Below are 19869 nucleotides of genomic sequence, written 5' to 3'. Positions count from 1 at the left end.
GTACAGTGTATTTACATAGATGCATCCACCACAAGATATTGCAAGCTGGCAGAGTGCATTTATCCTTCCAAACCAGACAGTAGGAGGGTTGACTGTGTACAATATGTGTAGATGCATTCACCACACTGCAGGCCGGCGTAGTAATTTTCAGACATTGGGAGGGTTAAATACAGATTACTATACATGTACATGTACAACTCCAAGCCAACTGGGCCTAGTTTAATAGAGCTGCTTTTAAAAGCACAAAAACAAGCAACAAAATTATGCTTACCGAAATAATTATACATGTACAACTTGTTACTGTATCCTACTCATTTCTGCTAAGCAGATATTTGTTAAGCTAAATATTCTGCTTAAGCGGCTCTATGAAATTGGGTCCTGCTAAAGGTTGATTTTCTTGCTTAGTGAAACAGCATCCCCTGTATTTAATCGAGGCCTTGGAAGATCGCCAAACATTTCCGTTCCATCTTGAACGCTAAACGAAAGCGCCCTCATACTTGCGACCATGCGGTCTGGTTCTGGCATGGGCACCTGGAAGGAAACGAGAATATTTCAATTACCGGTCCGAATTACATATTAAAGGCAGTGGACACTTTTGGTAGTTACTCAAAATAATTATTGGCATAAAACCTTACTTGGTAACGAGTAATGGGGAGAGGTTGATATGATAAAACATTGTAAGAAACGGCTCCCTCTGAAGTAGCATAGTTTTCGAGAAAGAAGTAATTTTCCACGAATTTGATATCGAGAACTCAGATTCAGAACTTGAGGTCACGAAATCAACCATCTAAATGCACACAGCTTGGTGTGACAAGAGTGTTTTTTTCTTTGATTATTATCTTGCAACTTCAACGACCGATTGAGCTAAAATTTTCACAGGTTTGTTATTTTATGCATATGTTGAGATACACCAAGTGAGAAGACTGGTCTTTGACAATTACCAACAGTGTCCAGTGTCTTTAATGTCACTGGACACTTTTGGTAATTGTCAAAGACCATTATTCTCACTTGGTGTATCTCAACATATGCATAAAATAGTGTACCTGTGAAAACTTGTGACAACACCTATATAACAAGAACAACTAGCTAACAGAACACAACAAGCAGTATGCAACAAATGGAAATTTGGTTGGTAATCCTGTTTTTATCAAGGAAGAAATGTCATGCTAAGCAAATTGTTGTGCTTAGCAACTCTTTGAAATTGGGCCCTGGTCTTAGACAATTACCACAGGTGTCTAGTTCTCTTTTTTCAATCCAGTGAATCGAACAATGGTTTAATAAAAAACACGACTGCCACTTAAAAACTGAACGGCACATGTGAACAGGAGTTAGTAAGTTCTTAAAGGCAGTGGACACTATTGGTAATTGTCAAACACTAGCCTTCACAGTTGGTGTATCTCAACATAAGCATAAAATAACAAACCTGTGAAAATTTGAGCTCAATTGGTCATCGAACTTGCGAGATAATAATGAAAGAAAAAACACCCTTGTCACACGAAGTTGTGTACGTTTAGATGGTTGATTTCGAGACCTCAAGTTCTAAATCTGAGGTCTCGAAATCAAATTCATGGAATATTACGTCTTTCTCTAAAACTATGGCACTTCAGAGGGAGCTGTTTCTCACAATGTTTTATACTATCAACCTCTCCCCATTACTTGTAACCAAGTAAGGTTTTATGCCAATAATTATTTTGAGTAATTACCAATAGTGTCCACTGCCTTTAACAATTTAAACATTAAAACATGGAAATCTAAACATGAACAAAAAATAATAAAAAGATGGCCTACAAGAGCATTACACAGTTCATTAGGCAGTTCTATGAAATCATGCCCCCGTTGCCTTGCAGGTATGTGTTTGCAAGTATAGTGTCACAGGTCCAAACCAATTAAAACAACATCAAACAGAACCTACCTTGTCTTCATCATCGTCATCTTCGTACGAGGCCTTGCCCTCACGGTTCCACATCGGCATCGAAATAGGGACAGAGGCGGCATAATTCTGCGTCCTTGTCTGGTCGCGTCTGGCCATCACATGACCCAAGTGGTCATCGTTTAAGGAGTTATCTGGCGGGAGAGAGTGGGTAGGGTTGACATGAGAGGAGTCTTTTGAAGGTCGGGGGAAGAAGGTATCGGGGTGAGAAAGTTGAAAGAGATGTTGAAGAAACAGAGATAGTCTTGGGAAAAAAAAAAAAAAAAAAAAAAAAAAAAGCAGTCACCAGAAAATAGGGTAGAATAGAACATGTAGGATTTGAAACTTTTCATGGTGGAAGTATAACTAACATCCGTTTCAAGCCTGGTTCATACTTCCTGCACTTGCGAATGTGCGAAGTTTGGCGTAACAAAATGGCAACGACTATTCGCATCAGTTGACTTGTGCTAAACTCCTGAGAAACATTCGCTGTGAAAACGAAGCTGTGATGTCGAAAAATCGCTTCGCATTCCCATGAAGTATAAACCGGGCTTAATTAACACCCGTTTCAGACAATAATCTGAATTAAGAACATGAAAAGTTTGACGTCTGAAAACAGTTAAGAGCGACGGGACGCGCTAAAAGTGGAAAGATCGACTGTTGCAGTGGGTTTTTTTCTGAACGACTCCTTAGCTTCTTGGTTTCAGACATAGATTTTTTTAATTTTTTTTTTTATGCAAGTCGCCCAAAACAAGGCCACTCTAGGTTAAGGGCTGCAATGAAGAAAACATAGACAAGCAGAAACTCACTGCAGCTGAAGGTAGGAATTGACATTCCTCTTAAAAGATGGAATATCACAAAATGAAGGGAAACATGAACCAGGCAAGGAGTTCTAAAGAGATGCAGTACGAGGAAAAAAGATGTTGTCATGAGCTGAGCCAATGTAAAAACAGACACAGAACTAGGTGAACAATTCACACTGATAAAATAGACAAATTATGACCTCGGTTCAAGGGTCAAAATGTCATAACCTTACCATCAGTGCTGCTTTCATCATCCGATTCAAAAAATGGATCGCAATCGTCGTTAAAACCATCCAAATCAAAGATTGCTGTAAACAATAAACAAAAGAATAATAATTTAGTAATAAATATTGAAAAAAAAAAAAAACCTTTTCAATACCAGGAGCTCTAAATGCTCAACTGAATCAATCTTTTTTTCTCTTTTTTTGATTGTATTCTTATTAAAGCCATTGGACACTTTCTGAACAGAACACAAGTTAAAGTTCACAGACTTACAAATAACTTACAGGGTTTAGAAAAAGGTAATGGTGAAATGTTATTCCATGAAATGCTTTACTTTTTGAAAATACATTAAAACAATTATCAATTCTCGATATTGAGAATAACGGATTTATTTTAAACACATGTCATGCAGACGGCGAAACGTGCAGAAACAAGGGTGGGTTCTCCCGTTATTTTCTCCCGACTCCGATGATCGATTGAGCCTAAATTTTTACAGCAAGTTAAAGTGATACACGAAGTGTGTGCCTTTGGACAACACTGTTTACCGAAAAGGGCAAGGACACCAAGGCATTTTTTCCTCGGTAAATAGCACCCAATGAGGAAATTGTAAATTTCTATTTGAGCATTCAAACAAGAGCACCGAGGAAATGAGCCGGGTGCGTGGAGGCAATCGCCATCATTGCCTTCCTGTGAGGTGATCTATTTATAGAATATGATGTCATTGTTTCATGGAGATCTCGTTGTACGAGAGCTCTGTTGTTTTGCTTGGTTTTATCATGTGAATAGAACCAGAGTATTTGATGCAACGTTACACTCGTTACCTTGTCTGTTGTTGATTTTTTTTTTTTTTTTTTTTTTTTAAATGAGTTTTTTTATTAAGGTTATTGTTTTCTGTTGTATTGTGGCATAACTTGTGCAATTTTACCATTTTAATATTTTGTACAAAAGGATTTTAAATTTCATGTATTTTTATATACTCGACGAATAAACCATTCAATTCAATTCAATTGAACGACGTACGAACACAACAAGCCTCGTTTGTCAGATGAGGGAATGGCCGGCAATTACTCACTATCGGCATCATTAGTTCTTCCTCGACTTGGTTTTGATGTTTGTCTGACTGCGGCTGCCGTTGGATGCGAACTTCCATACGCCTGATGATTTCAAATCAAATTATCAAATATTATCCTTCCAAAATAGTCGATCAATTCAATTTTACATTAATTTTTTTTTTTCAAACTAGTAATAAAATAATTATAATAATAATTGTAAGGTGCTACATAATTGGGTCTCAGAATTCATAACTTCAAGCACCTATCTTTCCGTATAAATGTATATACTAAGCGCCTTTAAAGGATTAGGGTACTTTTTCAAAATGTTCACAGATTTACAATAAGCTTAAAGGGCTTGAAGATAATGATGGTGGAAAGCTTCCTTTCAAATATTACTAACTGAGGTTGTGTAGTTTTTGAGAAATGGGTAAATCAAGTCACTCACAATATAATTTCCGTCTCAGGAAGACGAAAATTATTTTAGCATGTAAAATCCCATTAACCAATTATGATATTACACCAAAACCATATCATAATTGGTTAATACGTTTTTACATGCTAAAACTGAGACCAAAATTATTTGTTTTACTCATTTCTCAAGTACAATTTCAAGGGAAGCTTGCTACTATCATAATCTTCTAACTGTGTAAGTTTAATGTAAATCTGTGGACATTGTGTTTTTTTGTTAGGAAAAAGTACATACCCTTTAATCAGACTTTGATATTATTATTAATAATATTTAACAGTGTTTAATAACAAAAGGCCAACCTTTTTTGCAGAAACCAAATAAAATGTGACACAATTTTTTGTGTGTGGAAACGTTCAACTGTTTTAATCAATGAGCGGGGTATTGTTTATAAGATTCTCTTGCTAACCTACAAGTCTTTGTCTGGTTTAGCACCGCAATATTTATCGTGCCATGTCAAATTGGGGTATTTCGGGCTCATGGGAGGGCTATGGCGAAAGACAATGGGGGTAACATTAACAAATAACAGGCAACTGATCTTGTCTGCAATACAAGTTAAAACATGTGGGTGACAAGTTAGCATAGAGTGGGGTGTTTCGGGGTACTTGGGAGGGCTGTGGCCAAAGACACTGGGGGTAACATTAACAAATAACAGGCATACTTGTCTTAGTCTCAATACAAGTTAAAACATTTGGGTGTCAAGTTAGCATAGAGTGGGGTGTTTTGGGGTATATGGGAGGGCTGTGGCCAAAGACACTGGGGGTAACATTAACAAATAACAGGCAACTGATCTCGTCTGCAATACAAGTTAAAAAATTTGGGTGACAAGTTAGCATAGAGTGGGGTGTTTCAGGGTATATGGGAGGGAGGGTTTCTGGCCAAAGATACTTTAGGTTTAAACACAACAATCGCAGAATCAAAGAAAGAAATAGAGAACAAACATTAATAATGTAAGTAAAATACAACAGCATTAATTGAATACAAAAAAATGCTTTACGTACATTTCAAAATACAATACATGGGGACATTTTGGGATTTTTTTTAGGGGTATGGTTCGTAAATTGTACAATCAAACAATGAAAATATTCATTTTTTTCAAGGAGATTTTTGTTTTACTAAAAGGCACAAGGCTTGTTTAATGCTACCTACTTTTAAGACTGTTGTTTCTGATTTTGATTTGGAGGTTGGTGCTCTGCTGTGTAATGACCTGGGAGAACTTGCGATCTTAGACGAGTCGTGAGAAACAACTATGAAGAAGAACAAAGACAGTTTTGTTTAAAGGCCGAGGACACGATTGGTAATTACTCAACAAAATAATTATTAGCATACAAGCGTACTAGGTAATAAAACATTGTGAGAAGCGGCTCCCTTTGAAGTAACGATCTGCCCATGGATTTGAGGTTACAATACACTATGTCATAGACACCACAGGATTTGTATAACAGCTTGCTGACCATCTGAAACAATTTGGCTATGGTAACGCACACAGGTACTATGCACAACTCAAAACAAATTAATATTCTTTATCCCCGATGCAAATTTAACATCTATTAAGAACAAAGACAGTTTTGTTTAAAGGCCGAGGACACGATTGGTAATTACTCAACAAAATAATTATTAGCATACAAGCGTACTAGGTAATAAAACATTGTGAGAAGCGGCTCCCTTTGAAGTAACGATCTGCCCATGGATTTGAGGTTACAATACACTATATCATAGACACCACAGGATTTGTATAACAGCTTGCTGACCATCTGAAACAATTTGGCTATGGTAACGCACACAGGTACTATGCACAACTCAAAACAATCTGAAAGGTTTTGAGTGGTAGTATACAAGTATTGACTGCTTCTGCGCTTCGGGAAAATAGAACGCTCCGGGGATCACCTTGGGAGTCGGAGTTTCAACCATAGCACGAGTAAAAGCAGTCAATATGTGTTTTATAACACCCCAACAGACAGTTTATCATCCTCGTACACTTAACATTCGTACATGCACTTCAGATACACAGATGCCCAGCTGATTGGGTTGGAGGTGGGTAAAAAGACGTCTGGGTACGTTAATACGTGCAGTTCAGGTACACAGATGCCCAGCTGATTGGGTTGGAGGTGGGTAAAAAGACGTATGGATACGTTCGTACGCACGTTTCAGATACACTGATGCTCAGCTGATTGGGTTGGAGGCGGGTAAAAAGACGTCTGGGTACGTTCGTACGCGCGTTTCAGATACACTGATGCTCAGCTGATTGGGTTGGAGGTGGGTAAAAAGACGTCTGGGTACTGCACGACAAACGATGCACTATCACACGGCTGCTGTTTCTAAAAACTTTAAGACATATCCTGGGCGCTCTCTAAACCAATGAAAAGGCAGAATATTTATAAGGGGTGTTATGATACAGCTTATCAACATCACTGCTCAAATGGTACTGCCGACATGGCCGAGTGTGTACAAAATCCATTGGTGTTGTAAAAGTTAGTGAATTTAGAATGGTTTTGAATGGTGTATCGTGAGAGGGTTTAAGTCTTACCTCTTTTATTGCTACCAATGCTCACGGGTGTCTGGGGTGGGGTGAGGGTTGCTTCTAACATCGCCTCTGATATTGAGTCTTCTAAGCACTTCTCATCTGCTTCAATAATTAAACTGTACGACAAAAGGAAACATAATGACAAGGTATGATGAGGACACAGAAAACAAAACGTTGTTTTTCTTCTTTTTTTTTCTTTTCATAACATCCAAAATGAAATCAAACGCCTGAGACGACACTGTGGCGCATCAGGGCCGGGCGGTCAGTGGCAGAGTCTAGATTTGAATTCCGGTCATGACACTTGCCTTTAAGTGTGTTGTAAAAAGTGGAAAAGGTACATGTAGTGTACATGTACTCTGCTGTACCAGCCAGGCTCCTATAGACGATGTGACCTGTGACATGTTTACAAAAGAGCCACAGAGCCTGGACTTCCTGCAGGCACGATTTGTACACAGCTCAATGGAAGAAAACATCAAATCCTATATTTTATGGAGATTGCACTGTCTAATTCTAATCAACTTTTGATATGACAAAAGGGGGCACATCTCAAAACTTGTCCAGCTTTTACTTTCACAACTCTTGGTTTTATGTGGAAATTAGGACACAAAATGTCAACTTTCCCATAGGACCAGTGTAGTATCTTGCCTGCCAGAATACTCAAAGAAAGTACAAGGTCACACTTATTGTAAACAAAGTTCACATGGTCTATAGCACACACCTTAAAGACACTGGACACTATTTGTAATTGTCAAAGACAAGTCTTCTCACTTGGTTTATCTCAACATATCAATAAAATAACAAATCTGCGAAAGTTTGAGCTCAATCAGTTGTCAAAGTTGCGTTATAATAATGAAAGAAAAAACACCCCTGTCACACAAAGTTGTGTGCTTTCAGATGCTTGATTTCGAGACCTCAAGTTCTAAATCTGAGGTCTCGACTCAAATTCGTGGAAAATTGCTTCTTTCTCAAAAACCAAGTCACGTCAGAGGGAGCCGTTTCTCACAATGTTTATACTATCAACCTCTCCCCATTACTCGTTACCAAGTAAGGTTTTATGCTAATAATTATTTTGAGTAATTACCAATAGTGTCCACTGCCTTTAAAGGGAAGGTACACGTTTGGTAATTACTCAAAACAAATATTATCTTTAAAACTTACTTGGTAATGAGTAATGGAGAGCTGTTGATAGTATAAAACATTGTGAGAAACGGCTCTCTCTGAAGTATCACAGATTTTGAGTAAGAGGCAATTTCTCACTCAAATAATAAAAGACTTCTAGGACTTCTAGCTAGAAGTCTTTTATTCCTATCTGAAAGCACACAAATTCATTCGACAAGAGCGTTTTTTGTACCATCATTTTCTCGCAACTTCGATGACCAATTGAGCCCAAATTTTCACAGGCTTGTTATTTTATGCATATTACACTGTATGTTGAGATACACCAAGTGAGAAGACTGGTCTTTGACAATTACCAAAGGTGTACCTTCCCTTTAAACGGAGCGTAACTTACCCAACCATCACATTCTTGTCTCTATAAGCTTTCTTCTGGACAGCTGTATAAGAATGCTGCTGGTCCTCAGTAAACTTCCTACAAGAAAAAGAAAACAAATTTAAACGGTTTGAAATTTGTTGATACATACAGTGCTAACACATAACGGTGTATATGGGTAAAAACCAAAATGAATATTCTTTATCCCCGATTCAAATTTAACATCTATTACATGTATCTAGTTGATGAAGGGTTAATCCTATTGTTTTTTAATTCCAATAAAAGCGCAGATATATATAACAAAATTTACCTGTGAAAACTCCATTTGTAAAGGTGGTTGTGTTGTTGAGATTTAACGCTGAAAAGCGGTTATGTCAAAGCAGGGCCTAATTTCATAGAGCTGCTAAGCACAAAACATTGCTTAGCATGAAATTTCTTCTTTGATAAAAACAGGATTACCAACCAAATTTCTATTCGTTGCATACTGCTTGTTACTGGTATTCAGCTGTTGTTTGCTTATCCTGAGTAACACATGGAAATTTGGTTGGTAGTCCTGTTTTTATCAAGGAAGAAAATTCACGCTTAGCAAATTTGTGTGCTTAGCAGCTCTAACAAATTGGGCCCTGGTGTTTGTGATCAGGGGAGTTTGGTTTGGTATGAGTTTCAAACTTACTTGATTCTTGCTTCCATGGAGGACTTCTCCTTTGCAAGGTACCGGGTTAGCTGATCTTGAAGGTCACCCGCAGTCTTCTTAAGTGCGTCTTGGTTACTTGTCATTGGAAGCCCTGGGTATCATCAAAGACAAGTTCAGCTCATTATTTATTATTACTAACAATCGTCTTCAAAAATAATAATAAACAAGTTTCTTTTATATAGTGCTTTATACACCATGTCTCAAAGCGCTTCCAACAGTATTACCCCTTTGCCTCATTCTTTTTCCCTACAGATACTCCCCCCCCCCCTCCCTTGTAGCCTGCCTTATTCACTAATCAATTCCCCACCCTTGATATTGTCCTTTGTGTTTCCAACTTCTTGTGGTCTGAAATCGGCCAACAATAAAGAGAAAATCTAAGCCTGGATGATGAGAGAGCAAGGCATGCTGGGAATAAAGGCACAGCGGCGCGATGGATCACCCCTGAGAACGAGGTTGAAAATCACAGGCATCGGGCTTGGGGTCCAGCTTGTCAAGTATTCATAGACCCCCATCTGTAGTCGCACCCCGAAAAAAGGGCCCTCACTGGGGTAAAAAAGCGCCCACACTGGGGTCAAAGGAAGCAAATGATTGGACATAAACAAACATGCGCGTGAGCTCAGCGTCCGTGTTGCGTTCGCCTTATGCAAGGGGTCTACTTCAAGCCCTGTATGTAGGTCAGTTCAAGCACGTGTACATACCCAATGTAGGACTGCTTATTTTGTTGACGTCTCGCAAGATCAAATGATACAGGGGTGAGAATTCTGTCGACCTTTGAAGATCTTCTTGTTTTGCTGTGTCGCCCTGGAAAAAGAAAAAGAAAAAAAAAAAACAATCATGAGGGTGATTTTGTATAAACTTCTTGTCGCGCGATGAAACCAGCCCCTTCCCTTTACCCCGCACTTTTCATTTTTGGTTCGCTTTCTGCTGATATCTCTCTCTCATCACAACTTTCCACTTGGTCACTTCCAGTTGTAGCCACGGTGGGCGGTGCCAGGCAGGCCTGCCCAGAACTAACAAGGTGCCCAGCACTCTGAGCAAAATGTAGTCTAGTTTTAAGACACTGCTCTAGAATTGCAAGGGTCGTGGGTTCGAATCCCACCCGAGTAACATGCCTGTGATATTTTTTCACAGGACTCGGGAAAGTACTGAGTATACAGTGCTAACAAACATCGGTGTATGGGTAAAACACAAAATTAATATTTTTATTATTTAAAGTTACTCACCTCTAGATTCAAACTGACTAATATCCTGTTCAATCCTTTGCTGATGTGAGTCGCATAGCACTCCATCTCACAGTTGAGGCATGTCCGCACAACCCAATTACCAACCGGGTACCTTCTGATCAGGCATCTCTGTGCCTGGACAAAATAGCAAAGAAAATGAAAACTATATTAAAGGCAGTGGACACTATTGGTAATTACTCAAAATAATTATCATCACAAAACCTTTCTTTATTACCAGTAATGGGGAGAGGTTTATAGTATAAAACATTGTGAGAAACAGCTCCCTCTGAAGTGACGTAGTTTTCGAGAAAGAAGTAATTTTCCACGAATTTGATTTCGAGACCTCAAGTTTAGAACTTGAGGTCTCGAAATCAAGCATCAGAAAGCACACAACTTCGTGTGACAAGGGTGTTTTTTACTTTCATAGTTATCTCGCAACTCAGACGATCAATCGAGCTCAAATATTTTGTTTTAATTTATTCCGAGGTAAGACGCGATGTGCGGGACTTGACCAAATCTTTGCATCCTGCAACTTCCTTTCTTTGTTTTCTTTTCATTTAACCCCGTTATCAAGCTCATAACCAGATAACAGGCCCTTTTCTGGAGCGGGAGGGGGGGGGGGGTGGGCCAGGTTCTCGTAAACTTTCAGATTTCCCAATGGAAGTACATTGTACCATAATGAAACCGGCCTTGTCCTCTCAAAGATGAGGTTCCAGGCGTGCCCAGGCTCAGGACCGCCCCCCCCCACCCCAAATATTTACCAGGATTGATAAACTGCCGGGAAAACTGAGAACAAACAAATCTACATGAGTCAAGTCAATTGCGAGCATTATATTTTAAGCGGCATAGGATATGAGTCACTTTTATCTCCGAGTATGGTCAAGTTCAAAATCCAGGGATGTGAACAAAATCCAGGGAAGCGATCCGAAACAGGGACTTTCTAAAAGAAGGAAAACACAAACCTCTGTTGGCACAGGATAGAGTTTTAAAGCTAAACAAAAAGCATAGTTTAAAAGTACGTAGGGTCATTCTTAGATCTCCTCAGAAAACAAACTGTAGTTTGTAATACAGTATACATAACTGATCAATGTTTAGGTAGTCTTTTGATTCACCCATCCACAATTCAAACAAAATTTTTGACATTTTGAACCGTCAATTTTCAGTGCCTCCTTAGTCATTAGTCTCTCAACTTTTAAAGGGTCTATGTAACTTTTGTAGGACAAAAACACAATGTCCACAGATTTACACTAAACTTAACACAGTTTGAAGATAATGATAGTAGAAAGCTTCCCTGAAAATACTATGTGCTGAGGTGCTGTAGTTTTGGGGAAATGAGTAAAACAATATCATGAAAATTATTTCAATAATTTACAAACGTATTTTCATGACATTGTGTTACTCATTTCTCAAAAAACTACAGCACCCCAGTAAGTAAGATTTGAAGGGAAGCTTTCCACTATCATTATCATCAAACCCTGTAAGTTTAATAAAAATGGACATTTTGAAAAAAATATCCAAATCCTTTAAACTTTTTAACCATAACTTTTAAACAGTGTTGTAGCCACGATGGGCCAGTGCTACAATGTACATGTGGGCAGGCCTGCTTAGACGTGTTAGAGCTCACAATTTTTACCCAGTACTATGAGAAAAATAGGCACATTGAGTTGCCCAGCACAGATTTCCCCTAGAATAAATCTATACATTGTCCACTGTGCATTGATCTGAAACACTATTATACCTTACAAATGCCTTATAAAAAATAGTATCAAGTGTCACAGAGAAAGGAAACAGCTAAGGCAAAAGAAAAAAAGAAAAAAAGAAAAGTTGATCGTCCGGATTTTTCAAAAAAGAAGAAGATGAGGGCCTTATTAGTTACAATTTTTTTTTTTTTCAAGGTGGCCGCTTAGTATTTCAAATCAAACAGGTCACCAATTCTTCAGTTTGAATAAACCGAAAACTTATTTTATACATGTACCTTTATTAGTTGCATGAGGACCTGTGTTAACACTAACACATAAACAGGGTCGGTAATCACTAACAAGATTTGCTGGTAGGCATTCTCTAATATTGTTTTATGAAACCAACGGTTACAAGTGTTCGAGAGCATCAGTCCTATTTGAAATTATGGAGAGAAAAAAAAGGAAAAAAAAACTAACGTTTTTAATTTTTGTTTTTTACAAAAATCGAAAAATAATAAATAGTAAAAAAAAAAGGATGCAGCCCCCAAAAAGGACGCGGGCGGGGACGATCAACTAGTAGTTTTTTGGGGGGGCCTAAAAGGCCAATGTAACCTACTGCATGGGCCAATAAAAAGAACAGTTTGGAAACCTGGCATTATGCTTGAAGCTTGCACTTCAGCAATACTGATCCCATTTTTAAACATGAACAATTTTGTTGATTTGCTCAACAGCATTGGTTTTAGCTACAACCCTGGTTCCAAAATCACCCATAGCCAATGTTTAAAGACAGTGGACACTAAAGATTAGTCCTCACATATGCATAAAATAACAAACCTGTGAAAATTTGAGCTCAATCGGTCGTCGAAGTTGCGAGATAATAATGAAAGAAAAAACACCCCTGTCACAAGAAGTTGTGTGCTTTCTGGTGCTTGATTTCGAGACCTCAAATTCTAAACTTGAGGTCTTGAAATCAAATTCATGGAAAATGACTTCGTCACTTCAGAGGGAGCTGTTTCTCACAATGTTTTATACTATCAACCTCTCCCCATTACTTGTAATCAAGAAAGGTTTTATGACGATAATTATTTTGAGTAATAACCAATAGTGTCCACTGCCTTTAACAAGCCATCTGTGGTAAAGGGTACGTACAAATGTAGACCAGTCCACTGTGAGTGGTCTAAAATTCAAGCCCTGATTGACCAGTAGTCTGAAATTCAAGCCACGACTAGTGCTCAAGTGCAGTATTACACACAGGCCACCATTGCCCGTGGTCTTGGCCTTGGTGCCCCTTCCAGCCTTCACAAGTTTCCAATTCAGGCCTGATACTTCATGGAGGCAACGAAGGCGATTGCCTCCGTTGCCCCTGGTCATTGCCTTGGTGCCCTTGAAATGCTACAGTACAAATTTACAATTTCCTCATAGGGTGCCCTTTACCAAGGAGAAAATGCCTTGGTGCCCTTGTCCTTTCAAAAACACAGCATACAGGCCTGCCAATTGACTTTAACATGTTTGCAGCTATAGAAAATGACCTAGCCCTTTCAAAGATGAATGTCAAGGCCTGAACACAAACCCACAACTTACTTCCAAGAAACCCTAATCTACACAATGTACATGTAGATGAATAATGCCAACTACAATCTAACAAAGGTGTTGACTTAGCAATTGTGGTTGGGATTAACTTACTAATTTAGTCAGTGAGTAGCTGGAAGCTTTAGTATACAGTAGACATTGGGGAAGACTTAATGGTATTATACTAGAGTCAGGGTTGTACTACAATGTATGTAGCTAGACCAAGTTTAGTGGTGGGCAATAAGGGCAAATCTACCAAGGGCAAGGGTATCAACCAAATTTTTTAAATGTTGAATTATGGGCCATTATTGCTGAAGTAGGGCCAGGTTTCCAAACTGTTGATGCTATGGGGGCCATGCAATAAGTTGAATTGGCTGTGTTTTTATCTCTGTGACATTTGATACTCCTTTATCATGAACTGTGCTGAGAGCAATGCAAAGTGGACAATATTTGAAACCTGCGCTGGGCAGCATAATGTATTTTGCTCAGAGTGCTGGGCAAAAATTGTGAGTCCTGGGCAAGGCCCGCCCAGCACCGCCCACCGTGGCTACAACACTGACCAGAGTCCAATTTCATCAAGCCTGTAGTGTAATCACACAAACTTGCAAAGCACAACAAATTTTGCTTACAACACACCTGTAATACGTACATGTACTTGTTCACTCAAACACATTTATTTTAAAAATGGCATCGAAAACAGGGTGTCCAAAATTGAATTACAGAGTACCAAAATGGCACCCAGACATGCCAGACACATGGAACACTGTGTAAGTGCTATCCACACGACAGCAGTTTAACTAGTTTAACTAGGGTCCCTTGCTTAATTCTAGCATGGTTTTAAAATGATGAAGCAATGTTTGACAAAATTTTGCAAGAGAACTTGGACAGTATGCCAAATTATTATCCTTTCACACAAGATACATTTTGTAAAATTTTACAACCATGCTACAATTTAGCAAGGGACCCTTGCCAAATTGCTCTGGTGCGAAAGGGGCTTATAAGCCAGCAACCATGTGACCAAAGAAAACTGGTACATCCAAACATCTCTTAACAAACAGCTCTGGGAAAGGTTTTTGTTTCCCTAGCCTATACATGCAATTGTTTGTATGTGGGGGAACATGGGCCTAAAAATGTACATAATTTCTTCTTTGGAAATATTCAATTTTAAAATGGTTAGTACAGTATTTCCCTACAATGAATGTCACAAAATAGTAACTTAAATGACTCGCTTTGTATGTTCATGACTTTGTACAGCTTTAGCTGTAGAACATGTAGAATGTACAACAACAAGGAAATGGGACTTCCTTCCTTTAGCATAATGGGTAATATTTAGATTGGGATGCCACATGACATGTAAAATAGGTGCTCTACACATCTAAATAATGTTTCAGATATTGTAATCAGTGAAATGTTTTCCAACACTCCGAGAGAGAGAATTACATTCAGTATTTAGAAAAAAGTTTTCCATGGTCAGGAAGATGTCAATTTTCTTCATTATATAGAACAAGGAATGATTGGTTGATTTTCAGGGAACTTTTTGGAGAATCAGGTCAGGGAGAGCTACAGGTACATGCAAATCTCCTTCAGGATCTTCTTCAGAAAGTTAATATGATACCAAAGGCATGGTGCTGCAGGCCCAAAAGCAGGCATGGAATAACACTAGGCCAGGACCGTTGAGTGGGACAGCCGTTTTCATCTTAAAATTCTCCACAACATGAGATCCATGGTTTACATGGTTCGATGTGCTGCGGCGGATTCACCAGCCATTGCCAGAAAACACTGTTGCAAACCCATTCTCTTTGCGATAGTGTAAAGGGTGTAATGATGTATCTAAGGCGCCATATTATTTGTGGCTTGTTTACAAATCGGCTCCCATAAGGGAGTGAGCCTGGGCTCCAACTTTTAAAGCCAGTGGACACTTTCGGTAAACAGTATTGTCCAAAGGCCCACATTTCGTGTATCACAACTTAAATATAAAATAACAAACCTGTGAAAATTTAGGCTCAATCGGTCATCGGAGTCGGGAGAAATTAATGGGAAAACCCACCCTTGTTTTTGCACGTTTCGCCGTGTCACGACCTGTGTTTACTATAAATTCGTAATTCTCGATGTCGATAATTGTTTTAATGTTTTCTCAAAAAGTAAAGCATTTCATGGAATAATATTTCAAGAGAAGTCTTTTACCATTACCTTCTGTAAACCCTGTAAGTTATTTGTAAATCTGTGAACTTTTTTTTCTCTCTGTTCCGAAAGTGTATAATGGCAACCAACTGCAGTGCATGCTACAGGGGCACTTAGGTAGCACTTGAGTGGTTTTTCAATCGTAAAGTCTTCCGATCCCAAAGAAAATCATATGAACATTCATTGAATATGATTGCATACTTTGTGAAGATTGCCTCGAACAGGTTGCCTGTAAAATGTCTCGTGCATGGACCTATTAATGTGAAAATGGTGGAAGGTGTCAGAAGATGTGTCTTGGCCTAGGGGTTAAAAGTGCATCGGACTCTTGCCTGATCAGCAGAGTGTGGTTTCGAACCTGCTATGTAAAAGGAGGTCTCATAATTCAAACATAGTCCCTCATACCTTGAAGGAAAATACAGAATGTAGGGTTAGAAACTACTGCAATCAGCACATACAAACTTTTATACTATTATTATTACAAACTTACTTCAGCTATTCCACCAAGATCGAGTTGAACCTCAGCAACGTCGCTCCTGAAGAAGTCGTCGCTTTGTTCTTCGGGCGTTAGTCTTAATTCTGCGAGTTTTAATGGTGTTGGGACTGCCTTTGTGTGTACACTGATGTTTAGACACTGGCAGGTGAGTCGACCCATGATGATTAGCTGTTAAGGGAGAAAGAGAGTTGTTGCATTGGGTGAAAAAGATTGTTGGGGTTAAGAGCATTCCGCACAACTGCTAAAAAAATAAGCTCACATGTAGTACCCAGATCCGGTGTTGCGGTCTCAGATGTGCTGTGTGCTAAAAGCTCCGGATTACCAAATACGGCAGTATTACGTCATGTCATACCTGCGTACAGCATGCGAAAGTGATCGATTTTAGTGCCGGGATGAGTTTTGCTTGAGCTTGTAGCTGTCATGGTGGCGCCCACAAGTAAATTGAGTGGTGAACGAGTGGAGCATCTACGTGTACGACAGTATTGTGAAAAAGCAATCACATAATCGAGTATTTTTGAGGAGCGGGAAAAGCAGGTTCTTCTGAAAGCCAGAAGAGGGTTGTGCGTTGCCAGGCGAAAAGGGCACTCATATGATAACAAGGAAAAGTTTCAGAGATTTATTCGCGGAGGCAGCAGAGAACGGAAGACCCACGCCCGCAACAATAGCATGCTGAAATGCCCGGCTACGTCATCCGGAAACCTTGGCTCGCCGGACATCTGAGACCAAGGCTACTGCGTGCCGAAATGCCCAGTGACGTCATCCTGAACTTTCACTTTCAGCACACCTGAGATCGTGACAACAGGACACGCATACAACATTTCAGTAAACAATAATAAATATACGCACACGAACATGTCCAGGCAGTGTCTTAGCCAGGAATTTGGAAAGTGGGCATGCAAACTAAAAAGTGGGAGTGCAACTAAAAAAAAAAGAAAAAAAAAAAAAGAACATTGTGTGCGTAGGGGGGGGGGATAGCTTACAACACGAGTGCGCAGTACGAAGTCTGTCTCGTAAATCGAAACAAGCGTGAACATTTTCAAGTTAATGTGGTCTTCACAATGAGCTACAATATAGTATTTAAATGTATGATCTGACATGTCCGACATGTCTGATGGTAAGCAAAGTGACACTCACTCCTGGCTGACTGGGGAAATTTTGATGCACAAGGGTTTCTATTTGAAAAATGAGTTAACCTAGTAACTTTTTGGGGAATAGGGACAAGCTGAAGCAAAGCCAGACCAGAGTAAAGAGAGAGGACGAGGGGGTCCAGCTTACTCAACATTTTATTTTATTTTATAATTAGGCCTAAACCAAAAACAAAATAAATTTTAAAAACAAAAGGAATAAATTTTTTATTAATATTTGTTATAATAAATAAATTAATAATTATAATAACATTAATAATATTATCTCTTCATTTGTTGATTTTATTGATTGATTGTTTGAGGATATACTAAATTATTTCATTTTATTTTGATAACGTGATATCAAACATGATGGCAGGATACTGACAGTTTGCCCTTAAATAGTAAAGCAAAAAATGTAGGAAAATGCTTCGAGTGCAAAGAAAGTCGAGTTGTCCAACCAACACGAAAATGACAATCATTTGGAGTGGAAATTCGGACAGACGACGACGTGTCCCCCGTAAAATTAAAAAGCACAGAAGAATAAAAATGGCAATTTGCAAAAATGCAATGAAAACTAAACTGACCTTTTCGTGTTTCTCAAAATAAATAAATTATGACAGAATATCTTGCACCATACGTCGGTTGTCGTTTGGTTAAACACTTCAATATTACCTAACTTTGACGGGCTTTTGATGACACATTTTTATGTGTAAGTTCAGCGATTCACGCACGTCTTGCACGAAATGCTCACAATTTCAGCTAGGTCAATTTGTGGGTCAATCATGTGATCCAGGATGGGATATTCCATTTTGTATTAGGGGTTAAATAACAAATGTACACTCTACCAAGTAACCAAATTGAATTGTGTTTTCATTTTTGTAATAACAAATAAATACTTCACTAACATTTCAGTTGGTGTACTGAATAAAGTATCAAATTAATTGAATTTTATTTAAGTAAATAATTTATTTGGTTTGGGTTGTTCTATTATTTAACCTAACCTAGATTTTGCGGAAAGCGCCACCATGTGACGATTATTTTATGACGAAATACTTGGGAGTTAGGCCTAGGGGCGTGGGCGAAGGGGGGTGCCAGCAGTGTATTTTTTGTTTTCAGGGGAAAACGAAATCAGAGGACAGGCGGGGGGTGTCTTTTGTATGATGATATTAATTGTTATCCCATCATTTGTGTTCGTCACAAGATTATAAGATGAAAAATGGGAGAGGAGGGGCGGTGATGACATGGGGGTGGGGGGGGCACTAGGGAGACAATTCAAAGAGCTGCTGATCAGGGAAGATTGCTTGAAAATTGTCTGCTTAGCAGAAATGAGCAGGATACCACTCACACATTGTACATGACATGGCACTGCCGTTTGCCTCAGATTAACTCTGGTAATCACAGTTGTTGTGCACTTTTTATACTTGGGCTCAAACAACTCTGCGCAATGGGCAAATATTGCTACCAGTAAACAGACCTAATAAGATTTAACAAAAGTTTCTTTCGGTTTTCCCAGAAAAAAAAAAAAAAACCGACCAACAATTTTATAAAAGGAGTGTAACAGAAAAACAAACAAAAAAACCTTTGATGATGTTACCCTTGTGTTCTGACCAGGGCTCAATTTCATAGAGCTGCTTAAGCAAAAAGATCTTTTGCTTAAGCAAAAAATTCATTGCTTAGTAAAATCAGATTACCGGCCAAGACTCCACTCAATTGTAATGCTAAGTAAACAACAGCTTAATACTAGTCATAAGCAATGTATATGGCAGGAAATTTTGGCCAGTAACATGTGTAAAATAAGCGAGCTATTTTCGTGCTTAAGCAATTTTTTTTTTGCTTAAGCAGCTCTATGAAATTGGCCCCTGGTTGGCTGCAAGGTACATTACAACGAGTTGCATCACCTTGTGGACCCTTTGCAATGTGCTTTTGGTCAATGAGCCAATGCAGTGTAGACTTAAAGCCATTGGACCCTTTCGGTTCAGAAAAAAAAAATAAAAGTTCACAGATTTACAAATAACTTACAGGGTTTACAGAAGGCAATGGTGAAAGACTTCTCTTGAAATATTATTCCATGAAATGCTTTTCTTTTTGAGAAAACAGCAAAACAATATAAATTCTCGTTAACGAGAGTTACGGATTTATTTGAAACACATGTCATGACACGGCGAAACGCGCGGAAACAAGGGTGGGTTTTTCCGTTGTTTTCTCCCGACTCCGATGACCGATTGAGCCTAAATTTTCACAGGTTTGTTATTTGATATAGAAGTTGTGATACACAAAGTGTGGGCCTTGGACAACACTGTTTACCGAAAGGGTCCAATGGCCTAAAGGGAAGGGCAACAAGGCAATGACCAGAGGACATAGAGGCAATCGCCTTTGTTGCTTCCTTGAGGTATCAGGCCTGCTTGTGATACGGATTGGTACTGAGAAGCACTTATAAG

General features: G+C 38.8%; 1 protein-coding gene across 3 annotated transcripts; it reads right to left on the bottom strand.

The window, feature by feature from the left end:
* Positions 1-305: 305 nt before the first annotated feature.
* LOC117305113 lies at positions 306-18209 on the bottom strand. Of its 3 annotated transcripts, none has more exons than XM_033789863.1 (12): positions 18016-18209; positions 16299-16472; positions 10383-10517; positions 9858-9960; positions 9139-9250; positions 8487-8564; positions 6980-7092; positions 5602-5699; positions 4007-4088; positions 2946-3020; positions 1913-2103; positions 306-531 (listed from the first exon to the last, which is right to left on the bottom strand). In XM_033789863.1, the coding sequence occupies exons 2-12, from the start codon at positions 16461-16463 to the stop codon at positions 382-384; spliced, it is 1302 nt and encodes a 433-aa protein (XP_033645754.1). In that variant the 5' UTR covers positions 16464-16472; positions 18016-18209; the 3' UTR covers positions 306-381. The 3 variants fall into 3 exon arrangements, with proteins under 3 accessions (XP_033645754.1, XP_033645756.1, XP_033645755.1); XM_033789865.1 differs by having other exon boundaries at positions 1913-2064; positions 18016-18207; XM_033789864.1 differs by having other exon boundaries at positions 18104-18200.
* Between the last annotated feature and the right edge of the window lie 1660 nt (positions 18210-19869).

The sequence above is a fragment of the Asterias rubens genome, chromosome 22 (assembly GCF_902459465.1).
Source record: "Asterias rubens chromosome 22, eAstRub1.3, whole genome shotgun sequence".
Lineage (NCBI taxonomy): Eukaryota > Metazoa > Echinodermata > Asteroidea > Forcipulatida > Asteriidae > Asterias > Asterias rubens.
The sequence above is the reverse complement of the archived record's forward strand: the minus strand, read 5'-3'. Positions and strand labels throughout refer to the sequence as shown.